The following is a 13,454-nucleotide window of genomic DNA, read 5'->3' as shown; positions in this document are numbered from 1 at the left end:
TTGACCCCTTTCTCCAAATCTGATGCTTTTTGGCTGTCATTGTTATGTTGAACATATCTTTATTGTAGCAGTTACCACACTATTATAAATGTTTTCTGCACTATAAACAAACAAGTGTTGGAGAGTAACTGTGCATTTAAAAATTTAATTTTATGTCCCTAAAACCAATAAGAGTTTCCAGTATATAGCAGTCATACAGTGTTATTTGAGTAGGATATAGGAATGGATTAGTGAACTTGGTAGTCAAGAAGTATTTCGTAGGAGAGGTAGTTGAGTCAGTCAGTGGTGAGTAGGTTTTGGGTATGCAAAAATGAAAGAATATGAAAATGGTATTCTAGGATTGTGATAGTGTGTAAACCAAGGCAGGGAAAACAAAACGATATGCAGTTCACCCTTGAACATCATGGGTTAGAGCTGTGTGGGTCCCTTTATACATGGATGTTTTTTCAACTAACTGCAAGTAGAAAATAGAGTATTTGTGGGATGTGAGACCTGCATATATGAAGGGCCGACTTTCTGTACACGGGTTCCGTAGGGCTAACTGCAGGACTTAAGTATGCACGGGATTTGCTTATACTCAAGGATGCTGGATCCGACCCTCATCCCACTGCAGAATACTAAGGGACCACTATACATTAAGGGAAAATTTTCCTAACCCCAGTGTTGTTGAAATTTGGGGCCAGAATTCTTTGTTTTAGTGAGCTGTACTATTCGTTGTAGACAGCATCTGTGGCCTCTAAACACTATGCCAGTAAATGCCAATAGCATTCCTTGTTGTTAAACTCATAATGTCTCCAGACACTGCCAAGTGTCTTCAAGAGGGGAGCAGGAGTTAGTGGGGAATCACCCCCTGTTGAGAGCCCTGTGTTAGTGGAACACTGAATAAGTAATTTATTCGTTGTTCAAAGGATTTACATAAAGTACAAAAATTAAATTTTAGAATTATAGAGTAGGACCACATTAAAGTAACTTGAATGCTAGAACAGGGAATATGTATGAGCTATGTTACTGGAAATTCATACTTTGTGTTCAGTAGTTGTACTGCCTCTCACCTGTCTTCTATTCTCAGACCCTTGCTATTTAAAATGTAGTTCATGGACCAGGAGCATTGGCATCACTTGAGAACTTGTTAAAAATATAGAATTTCAGATCCCTTTTAGGCTTATTGAATGATAGTCTGCATTTTAGCAAGATTCCCCAGTGACTTATATATACAGTGAAGTTTGAGAAACACTGCTTTGATCACATCCCATAGAGGAATGCCTAACTCACGACTGACCTGATTTAGAGAGCAATGTGATGACAGTTGTGATTAGGAAGATGGGTCTGGTGTTTTTGATCATTTGAAATGAAGAGGTCCTTAAATCATAATATCTCAGCTGTGAGGCCATGAAGACTTACAATTAATTTTGTAATTTCTGCCACATGAATGAAGACAAGAACTGTTACAGAGGAATAATTAGCAGAATTTTGTATCTGATTGGATATAAGAAGTAAGGAAAGTTTGAACAGTAATAGGTTTTGAAAGTTTGTGATTAAATTATGTTACCACTAGTTGAATGGGCACATATGAATGAAAAACAGGTGTTGGTGATTGGGAGGATAAAATGATTTTGGTGTTAAGTTTGAGTTTGAGGAGCTAATAGGTGGAAATAACCAGGTGTAGGTAGTTAGAAGCTGAGGTGTCAAGCCTTGTATTAAAACTGGGAAAAGTTCAGAATCATCTGGGTAGTAGTCTATCAGATAAAAGTTTTTAAGTGAGATACAAAAGTAATTGCAGGCCCAGGACTGATTATTTATTTAAAGGAAGAGGTTAGAAAAAATAAGAGTTCTCAGAGAGAGTTATGAGAAGAACTCAGGCAGAGTAATATCATATGAAGGAAAAAACAGGAAAGTTTTTAAGGAAATATTACTCTAGCAACCATTTCCACAGTAAGAAATAAGCCCTACAGAAAATGTTTTGAATATTTTTTATTCAAAGTTTCTCCTAAGGACAGCACGTAGCTAGTATCATTCTAAATGCATAACTTAGGAATTACTTCATTACTTACAACAAATACTTTAACACATTAGGATTTAATTCTTTTCAACTGATTGGGAAGAGCTGTGCTCAAATATCAAATTCGACAAAGTTAAAGAGACTAGACATACAAGTGTTGAGTTTTAGATTAGGGGTCTTTGATGACATTAGAGTTTCAATGGAGTGGTAGTAGCAGAACCAAATTTAAGGAATGTAGTATTTGCACCACGTATAATCACAAATGACTGTTTTCCCAAATCTATGTAGAACTGTTACTCACCAGTCAGAAAAAAGTAGACAGCTGGCTATAATAGGCATTTTGCAGAAGAAAAGATTCCAAATGACTCATAAACATATGAAAAGATCTGCAACCTCATTCATAATCTGAGATATTAAACATAAAATCTCAGTGGCATACCATTACATACCTATCAGATTGCAAACATTAAGAAGTCTGTGACAATATCAGCTGGGTGACAATATCAACTGGTGAGTATATGGACCAGCAAGAGTGCTAAGACTGGGAGGAAATTGGTACTTTGGAAAGGTTTTTGAAATTATCTGATAAAGTTGAGAATAAGTAGTAGCAATTCTGAAGATATACTTGTGCACAAATATGCTAAGATACATAAATGGAAATGTTTCTTGTAAAATTGTTCAGATGAAACAGGAACTCCATTGTCCATTAATAAACTATAAAGCAATTAAAACTAATAATATATACAATTGTATATAAATCCAAATGGTCTAAAAATAAAAAAGTAAAAAAATGAATTCCAGAAACAATAAGCTAAAGCTAAATGTTCCAATATGAATGAATCTCCAGAACACAAAGTTGAGTCAAAGAAAAAGTACAAAAATACATGTGGTCCAATTCCATTCTTAAAAAGTTCAGAAACAGGCTAAACTGTGTTGTTTAGATCTGCATGAGTTGGTTGTAGAACTAGAATGAAAAATAAACAGTTGATCTCCAAAGTCAATATAATAGTTTCACATTGAGGCAGGCAGGTTTTTAAATTGTAGTAGAGGAATATGAGGGACTTGTGAGGTTCCAGTAATAATGTTTGTTAAGATGTGTGGTGGTTATATGGATGTTTAAAATTGTTCATTGCATGTGTTGCATGTACTTTTTCATTTGTTATTTTACAGTAATGCATCTTATGAAAGGAACTACATAAGGAAAATAATCATATCCATGAGAGTAAAATGTGAAGTAAAAATAGGTTGCAAAGTAAAATGTGAAACAAAATTTGGTTCTTTCAGTACCATCAAGAACAGATGGTATTGAAAGAACCAACTTGAAATCCTGGAAATGAAAAAAAAAAATCATTGAAATAAAAACTCAATGCACACAGTAAACTGAAGACTGGACACAAATTTATGATGTCAGTACTGAGGAATTTACACAGAAGCACATAACAATTGCTGGAAAATGTGAAAAGATAAGAGATACTAGGGGTCGAGTACATTGAGAGGTTCTAACATTGTTACCTTACCCTGCTGAGGAACTTTCTTATATTGGAAGAAGATAGGTGGTATGTCCATTCCAATAAACTTAACTATTAGTGATGGTACATGTTAGGATGACCTTGAAGTATATGTTGTAAATAAAAGTAATTGAACACATTCAGCAGCCTTAATTGGTTCTTTTGGATATATGAGGAGTTAAAGGTTGAAAGTTCAAAAGGCAGTGTTTTAAATGAAATTATTGAGTCACTTATTGGGCCAAGAAAAACATTTCATCTCCAAAGTGTATGTTGAGAGGAACTTTTTTTTTTCATAACATTTTAACAGTAAGTCAAAATCATAACTTATTTTTAAAAGAGTTTGCTTTAAAATTTTTTTGCTGCAAAATGAAGCTATATATATATATATATTTCATATATATATATATATGTATAGAACTTATCTTGCAGAGAAATAATACCTTTAATCTAATAAAGGGAATTGTGATCTAGTTCACAGAAATTTTTTGTATATGTTAAGTTGGAAGGAATTCATCATTCCCTAAAGGAATGTATATCTTTTTCAGGTAGAGCCATCTTTGTAGTGGTGGTATGAATTCTTGGTCTCATTTGTCCTGGCTTATGATCTTTAGTTTTTCCAAGAATGTGATTGACGATGGCATTACCTAAAAAATGTGTGTAGATTTTATATGCAGTTGTCCTTAAGCTTGTGAAATATGTTCAGATGTGACTTGCAAAGATATAAACATGTTCTTTTTTGAATGTAACTAATTTTTAAAAAAATATTTAAACAGTTGAACCCACTGTGAGCCTGATAAAAGGGCCAGATTCTTTAATTGATGGAGGAAATGAAACAGTAGCAGCCATTTGTATCGCGGCCACTGGAAAACCCGTTGCACATATTGACTGGGAAGGTGATCTTGGTGAAATGGAATCCACTACAACTTCTTTTCCAAATGAAACAGCAACGATTATCAGCCAGTACAAGCTATTTCCAACCAGATTCGCTAGAGGAAGGCGAATTACTTGCGTTGTAAAACATCCAGCCTTGGAAAAGGACATCCGATACTCTTTCATATTAGACATACAGTGTAAGTAAATGTAACATTTGCTTTTTAAATATTTGTCAGCATGTTTATCAAACTATTTTTAGTTTGAATATTTAATAGCTTTTCCTTGTTTATTTTTGTTTTTCTTTTAATTTTGTTTGTGTTTTCATGGAAATTTCATTTAACCAAAACATTTTTAATCACTTTTGTAAAGATGAACAGATGACTTTAAAGTTGCTCTCCAACTTAAAATTATAATGTAACCATTTCCTTTTAAGATCTTAAAAGTAGGCTCGACTTAGGGAGTTACGGCAACTTGTACCTCAAAATGTACAGTGCTGAAGAACAAACAACTTCTGCATTCTAATTAATTGAGCTGTTATTCAGTTTCACTGATGCTGCCTATCTATTTCCTTGTTGTTTTTGAGATGGAGTCTTGCTCTGTTGCCAGCCTGGAGTGCAGTGGCACGATCTCTGCTCACTGCAACTTCCACCTCCCGGGTTAAGTGATTCTCCTGCCTCAGCCTCCCAAGTAGCTGGGATTACAAGCGTGCACCACCATGCCCAGCTAATTTTTGTATTTTTAGTACAGATGGGGTTTCACCATGTTGGCCAGGTTGGTCTCCATCTCCTGACCTTGTGATCCTCCCGCCTCGGTCTCCCAGAGTGCTGGGAATACAGGCGTGAGCCACCATACCTGGCCTTGTTTTCTTTGACTTCCCTATATGCATATTAATTAGTTTGAAAATCTGTATTTTTCAATATTATTTCTAATCTTGTCTCATTGATCATGTTATAAGAATTTTCTTAGATTAAAAAACAATATTTTAAATGCATCATTGGATAATAACCACTGTAGATACAGGTTCAAAGCTGAGCCACTTGTTACTTGTGTATTTTTGTTAAGGTATACTTTCCTGTGTATGTGTTTATATATTCTTTTGTATCTACTTTTCCCTTTGAATAAAGTTTCTTGTTTTTAATACATTGTAATTTGTATACCATTTAAAAATTTCGAGTAGTAGAAAAGGTGATGGCTGTAGATAGTTTATAGCAAAGATAATGAAAATTAGGCAGATTAGAGATAACATTAGGAAAAGTATTTAGGTTCTGCTTTTACTTCTATCCATGTGCAAATTATAAATTTAGGTGTTTTTGAGGGAATTCTATTTTTTTGGTTGCTACTTATTTGCTTTTTGATATGACATGCATGGAGTTTTAAGTTACACATATTCATTACACTTGGTGTAATGGTTTTTAAAGCTAATTCTCAGGATCTTTTTCAGCCTTTATAGGGTTAACTTGAAAAGCTATCGTTCAAAAACTGTTACTGCCATCGCATTCTTAAATGCTAATACCATCTTTTCCTAATTCTCTGGAGAATTCTGTTAAAATTTTTCATTTTCCTTTTCCTACCTTGCTTTTACAGAGTCTTAACTTTTTTCTTTTTCTCATAAAATTCAGATCCCAATTGGAAGTTAATGTATTTTGCATATGCATATATGTTTACCTTTCCAGTGTCTAATAATGACTGATATTTTCAATTTGTAGTTTTTTGTTTGCTTGAATGACATCTTAGATATATAAAATATTTCTTCTAATGTAAGTGTTTATAATATGGTTTTGATTTATTGGCTTACTCCTAAAATGTTCTTAGAATAGTTATGACATTTTTCCTTTTGTAAATTGGAGACCTATAGGACATGTAAACAAACTTATGACAAATTTATGCCTCAATATTTAGAGGTATCCTTTTGGGATACTTTAATGCCTAAACTCACAGATATATGGACTGTTCTTTCAGCAACATTTTTTAGTACCACTTTTAAGTTACAAAAACGTTTGTTAATCTTTGCTGTTTCTTTTTTTAAATTTCTAAGATAATTATACCTTATTAAAAGTTCAATTTTTTACAACTCTTTTGTAAACTTTGCTTTCCAGTAGGACAGTCTTCCCTGGCAGAGGTAAATACTGATCTGGTCTCTCTCTAGCTTCTCATTAGATCATATGCTGCCAACTTAGTTTTCTATGTAGCTCACAGAAAACTAGAGAGTCTCTGCATCATACATAATTTAACACTTCCTTGGGGAAGCCTTTTATCACCTCCAACCCCATCCCCAACCTAAATTAGGCCTTTCTTTTTATATTCTCTCTTAGCATCCTATTCTTTTCTTCCTGGCCCTCATAAGGGGTTTTAGTTAAGTATTTTTAAATGTCATCTTCCCTATTACTATTAGAATGTAAATTGTATGTATATAAAGTCTGTGTGTATACCAAACACCTAAAACAGTGTAGTGCAGTGGTATGAACTTGGCTCACGGCAAGCTCTGCCTCCCAGGTTCACACCATTCTCCTGCCTCAGCCTCCCAAGTAGCTGGGACTACAGGCACCCACCATCACGCCCGGCTAATTTTTTTTTTTTTTTTTTTTTGTATTTTTCAGTAGAGACGGGGGTTTCACTGTGTTAGCCAGGATGGTCTCGATCTCCTGACCTCATGATTTGCCTGCCTTGGCCTCCCAAAGTGCTGGGATTACAGGTGTGAGCCACCGTGCCTGGCCAAAACAGTGTATTATTTCTAAGTACTATGCCTGGCACTCATTAGGAGCCAAACAGAATGATGGTTGAATGAATGATAGGTTTGGACTTAATAGTTTGGAAGTATATATTTATATTGCTGGTAGATATGGATAATTGCTCATTCAACTAATTATGTGGCACATATGCTAAAAGACTTTTGGGTACGTGAAATGGATAAGTTTATGTTTTAGTACATTTGAGGCCCTAGCTAATTTACTTCAGTTGTAAGTATGTAGTCATAGAAAGCCTGTGTCACATCTCTACATGACCCCAGTATGTTAATTAATTGTAACATAGGGAATCTAATCTCTGCAATTGACCTAATATCTCTTAGAAGATATTTCCTTTTAGATTAAATATCTCTTTAAAGACTGTTTTATATGGTGACTTGGTACTACATGGTACTTAAATGCCATGTCTTATTTAATTAAATACTATAACATATTTGCTTTGTTCCTGTATCTCTACGTCTTGCTTAATAGGATTCTTTCATTTTGCTTTTGGTGATTATAGGATTATGAATATTCCTTAACATTTAGCATTTCTAATTACTCAAACTGTATGTAGTATAATTGCAATTTTTGAGGGGTACTTATTCTTCATTTTATTCTTTCAGCCAATATTTACGGAGTAGTGTCTTCCGTATTGATTATACATGTTTAGACTAAGGAAAAATGATTTCTGTTCTTCTAAGGCTTTGTCTGTTGTGTTAGTATTTTATCATGTATATTGCATTTATCATTAACAAAAGATAATCTGTCCTGTCATGCATTTATTTTATAGATGCTCCTGAAGTTTCGGTAACAGGTTATGATGGAAATTGGTTTGTAGGAAGAAAAGGTGTTAATCTCAAATGTAATGCTGATGCAAATCCACCACCCTTCAAATCTGTGTGGAGCAGGTAATGTTATATACTTTGAAAGATAAATTATCTAAAAGTGAAACCTTCTTAAATCCCCATTAAAAGTTGTTTTTATCTATATAATACATGATTATAGTAATAGCAGAAAATGAAAATTTTAATTAAATTTTCTGTCTTATCCTGCCCTACCTGTCCCCACCTTCCTACCCCCTCAGTTCTGATCTTTTGAGGCTATTTAAGCAATTTTAGCAGTTTCTTGTGATTAGTTGCAGTCAGAGGTCTTAGGCTGCTACTACTTAATAGTTTTTAACATTGTTGACTTCTTAGATAAATAATTATAATTTTATGTCTACTTCTTCATTTACAAACACACCCATATACACACATTCCTACCTTTCATAGTCCAAATGAAATTTTAGCGATTTTTAGTTAAACTCAGTAATCACTGTTTGCTTCTCTAGGACAGGTAAATGTTACTAAGAGCTAAGAAGTATACCAGACTTCTGTTTTCTCTTGTCTATAGCCATTTGTTTTCCCAATGGCTAATATTTGCTTCTTTTTACTTGTATAGTTACTATGTGCATAATTTTCTTTCTCTGAAATTTCAAACTGTTATACCAAGGCTTTTATTCATATTTTGTCAGTATTTAGGGCCCATTTTGATCTCCAGATGTATCTATCAACTTGAATAATTTCTTATTTTTTGGTCATTTCTCTCTTTTTTATTCCTGTTCATTCTTTTTGGAACTCCTATTTATTGTATAATAAATATCATTACTTTTATATTTTCAGATGGTCTTATTCTTCCTAGAAGGTTTTCTTGATTTTTAAAAAAATTTTCCATTGACTTAATGATATAAAAAAAATTTTAGCCTGTTTTCAGTTTTTAAGAGCATCTTCTCATGAGACGGAGCATCTTCTCATTGAATATTCTTTAGAGAATGAGAAGATGCTCTTATAAACTGAAAATAGGCCAACTATAAAAATATGTTATTTTCATAGCACCCCTTTCTTATTTTATGAGTGTAGTATCTTTCTTGTTTCTTCCCAGGGATACTGGAGTTACTTCTTCCCCAGAGAGTTTTTTTCTGCTTTCTACATATTGTCTCTTTTCCCTCTAAGTTCTTTTGTTTTTTTAGTTTGATCTTTCGTTATACAGATATTTCTTAATCTTGTTGGTTGTTTTAGTCTTTCACAGTGAAGCGTTAAAATAAAATGCTTAGTGGATGCTCTCTCTGTAGTGGGGATTGCTCATTAGATTCCACTTAGAATGATCAGGTAGGGATGTGATTATTTTCCTGGGGAGACTCCAGATATCACTAATAGAAGAGTGGACGTCTTTATTTCGTGACCATTCAGTTTATTTCTAGAATTAACCTCCATTTTTTTGCCCGAGAGATAAATGTCTGGTATTCGTACAGAGTCGGGAGGAATCTGTTGGTTTGTGGTGTATCTTTTAACTTGCTCTTGGCCTCCTTCTAGTTTTCTGAGGTACACTGAGTTGAACTCCAAAATTTTTGTTTGATTCTTTGGACCAAATTGGCTGCTTTCTCATCCATGTGCTTTTCATAAGCAACCCTTCACCCTAAAGTACAACTTTTCAACTTTGGGACTATTGATATTTTAGGCCGAAATTATTTTCTGTAGTGGGCAGTCCTGTGAATTGTAGGATGTTTTGAAGCATCCCTGGGTTGAGAAACACTGACCTAAGGCATATATTGTTTTTTAAATCTATTTTCTGTCTTCTAAAAGTTTGTTGAAACATCTTGTCTGTTGAATTCTGCCTCCTGTGAGGTTTTTAATAACTTTTTAATTTCTGTACTCTTTCTGGTGGGATTTTATGGGAGTTAGGAAGCACTAGATCTGGTCAATCAGTTGTCTTTAAGCATAGATACTATTTTAAAGGTAGAGAAAAATTTTCATTTACATTTTAATAAATGGGAAGCAATCATTAGTTAAGATTTTTATTTGATAGAGTATTTCTAAAAGGCATACAATTCTGGATTCTCATCCCAGTGTCTTAACTTCTATATGTCTTTTTTGAGTAAGTCATTTAACCCTTCTAATCCTAAATTTCCTTGCCAATAACTACTTCGTAGAGTTTTTGTGAGGTACAGACAATGAATATAAGTCATGTAACCTAGACACAAAGGCATAGAATATGCTTTTGTTGTAGGTTTAATGTGATATTTAGATATTTCTAACTCGAAGTCATTTTACAATTTCTCGGAGAATTAAAGGGATTAAAACTTCGAGCCCAAAGTACAAAGGTAATTGTTAAGACATATATAATTTATTTTCATTGTTATCCTTGTAGAAAGAGTTTACCTTTTGAAAGCCAATACTTGCAAAAATTTTCTTTCCAAAGCCTTCTAAAGGAAAAGATTGGGTGCTTTTATTTTTGTTTCTTAAGCCATGTAAGCATATTATCTTTATTCTTCAGTGCTGAATTAAAGTACTATCAACTCCAAAAGATTTTACAGATTACTTTACCACTCACTGCACTCGAGATTGCAAAACAAAATTATTCTATCTATTCTTCAGTGTTGATTTGCTTCTTTCCACCTTTTTGTTATTGTTCGTATTCCCTGTATAATAATTTGTTAATTTTCTATGTACTTACATAATTGAAAATAGAGACTATGTTTTATTTACTTCTTTATCTCAGCACCACCAGCAAAGCAGAGTATGGCAAATAGTGGGTCCTAGTAATTGAATGAAGGAATAAGTGAATCAACTTTTTGAAAATCTACTTAGCCTAAACTGTAGTAGTTGAGACCTAGGTTTACTTGACTTTTTAATCTTCTTCTTTTTTTTTTTTTTTTTTGAGACAGAGGCTCTGTCACCCACGCTAGAGTGCAGTGGTGCCATCTTGCCTCACTGCAACCTCTCCTTCCTGGGTTCAAGTGATTCTCCTGCCTCAGCATTCCAAGTAGCTGGGATTACAGGCACCTGCCACCATATCGAACTAATTTTTGTATTTTTATTAGAGACAGGGTTTCACCGTGGTGGCCAGGCTCGTCTCGAACTCCTGACCTCAAGCGATGTGCTTGCTTCGGCCTCCCAAAGTGCTGGGATTACAGGTGTGAGCCACTGTGCCCAGCCTTATCCTCTTACTTTAAAAAACAAAAACAGCAACAACAAAAAAAAAACACTTTAAGCTTTAAAAACACTTATTTGTTGTTTTTTTTTTTTTTTTTTTTTTTGTATCCTCAGGTTAGAAAAGTGATTTTTAGCAGTGTGCTTAGTTCCATTACAGTGAATGGCTTTAGAGTTCTCATAGTGGGACTCTACATGGTTTAGAGCAATATGTATACTAGGTATAGGACCTCTTAGCCAAATTAGTGTAAATACTGTTTAAAAGACTTATTATTGATACCACATGGTGTCTTGGTTTTTATTGTCACAGATGCCCACCTTACACATGAAATTATTTTATAAGAAGACCCATTTTGCTGCTTTAGAAACTTATCTTTGGATGGAGCACAGTGTCTGTTTGCATTAGCATTAAATGATGCTCTATAAATGTGTTATAGAGGGTGCTAAAACATTACATATTTAAGTAGGATGACTTTGCATGAAGAAAATTGTAGATATGTCATGACTAGATCTGTGATTCAATGAGAATTTTAATTTACTTGATACTGTATGTATGTCTTCAAATAGTATATTTTTCTAACTTCCAGTTTTCTGAATAAAACTTCTTTAATTATATTTTTTCTCTGCTTTTCTGCTGTTTTATTATGTTGGCAGAGCCACTCTTACATGGACTGCTATTTTGGAAGAATGGGCGTTCTTAATGGCCTTTATTAGTTCATCTTTATTAAAATGAAAATTTGTTACTTTTTTTATACTTTCATACTGAATTTTGTCTAAAAGATGCTTTTTTATTTTGACTAGTATCTCAAACATATAATGTCTCATTTTAACTAGCTGTCAATAAATATAGTCTGAAGATATTTAAAATAATTTTATGCATTTTAAAATCTAGGTTGGATGGACAATGGCCTGATGGTTTATTGGCTTCAGACAATACTCTTCATTTTGTCCATCCATTGACTTTCAACTATTCTGGTGTTTATATCTGTAAAGTGACCAATTCCCTTGGTCAAAGAAGTGACCAAAAAGTCATCTACATTTCAGGTAAGTTACTATCTGCTTGCAAAATGAGTTATTTAAAATATTTCTGAATAATCATAATAACAATAATTTATACTTGTAAAGATAACAGTTCCTCAGAGTGAAGTTTTCCCAAATAATCTAAAAGGAATATGATAAAATAACCCTATCCTGAGATAGGTATGTAATGTGGCATCCCTTATTAAAATGTCAAAGTGTCTATGCAACAAGTTTATATACATTTTGATGCCTGTACATATAGTTAATTTTTCAGTTCAACAGTACTATTTCTCTAATATATAGTATGACTTTCTAGATTATTTTATCTTTGCACTAAGAACAAATAGTGATTTTTTTTCTTTTGCTTCAATGCCCACTTTGTACACAGTTGTTTAATAAAATGGAATATTAAATTTGACGACTTGGCTTGTTAAATAACATTGTTTCCCACTTAATATGGGACTATACCATATTGTGTTACCAAGAGGTGAAATAGGAATGCTACTTAAAATATGTTAATGAAATAAAATGTATGATGTTTTTTATTGTCCTTCAACCACTGACAACTTAGATTTTTCACATTCTGTTTGTGTCACTGTGAAAATTTTTGTTAATTTGGCTGAGTATAAATTTTGGCATTCATAAAATAGCTAAAAATACATCTTTTCCTGGTTGTGGCTGCAAGTAATAAATTATCAATTGAATGCTTATTTATAAAAATTCAATAAAATATTTTGAGCATCTTCCTTACTGATTACAAGAATGTAGCCATCTTCCTGTCTAACAAATGGAAAATTAAGAGGGAAAAGGAAGAGAACCTAAGAAACGCAGGTTTGTGTGGTAATTATGGAATAAATAGTTAAGGGTTTTACCTTTGTGCAAATCTAAAACTAGATAAATTAGAGGTTTTGGTGAAATTTGGTGCTTGCTTAATTGTTATATTCTCCATCCTTGTGTGATCAGTCTAAGAACAGTACCATGTATTAATGTATTATTGTCTTACGGTACTCACCACAGTTTTTAGTTGTTTGCTCATTTCCTTGCTTATTATTTATCTTCACAATTCAGCAGCTTGTGCTTGCTTTATTCATGACTGTATACTCAGCAGTGAGCATTGTGCCTGGCACATTACAGAGGTGCAAACTTTTTTTTTTTTTTTTGCGTGACTCTAGCAAGAAGCTTAGAACTGTATACATCCCTAACCCTTTCTGCAGTTATCAGTGCTTTGGTGGAAATCTATATATTTTTTTTTTTTTTTGAGGCATAGTCTCGCTCTGTCACCCAGACTGGAGTGAGTGCAGTGGTGTGATCTCAGCTCACTGCATCCTCTGCCTCCCAGGCTCAAGCAATCCTTCACCTC

The 13,454-nt window shown here is 33.6% G+C and overlaps 1 protein-coding gene across 5 annotated transcripts in view; it reads left to right on the top strand.

The window, feature by feature from the left end:
• LOC113219509 (nectin-3) overlaps positions 1–13,454 on the top strand; it is a 118,741-nt gene that overhangs the window by 38,954 nt on the left and 66,333 nt on the right. For all 5 annotated transcript variants that reach the window (XM_031935099.1, XM_026456893.1, XM_026456886.2 and 2 more), the window contains 3 exons: positions 4,281–4,577; positions 7,897–8,014; positions 11,967–12,118. In XM_031935099.1, the coding sequence (XP_031790959.1) occupies positions 4,281–4,577; positions 7,897–8,014; positions 11,967–12,118 (567 nt within the window). The remainder of the gene's footprint in view (positions 1–4,280; positions 4,578–7,896; positions 8,015–11,966; positions 12,119–13,454) is intronic.

This window comes from Piliocolobus tephrosceles, chromosome 2, assembly GCF_002776525.5.
Source record: "Piliocolobus tephrosceles isolate RC106 chromosome 2, ASM277652v3, whole genome shotgun sequence".
Classification (NCBI taxonomy): domain Eukaryota; kingdom Metazoa; phylum Chordata; class Mammalia; order Primates; family Cercopithecidae; genus Piliocolobus; species Piliocolobus tephrosceles.
The sequence above is the reverse complement of the archived record's forward strand: the minus strand, read 5'-3'. Positions and strand labels throughout refer to the sequence as shown.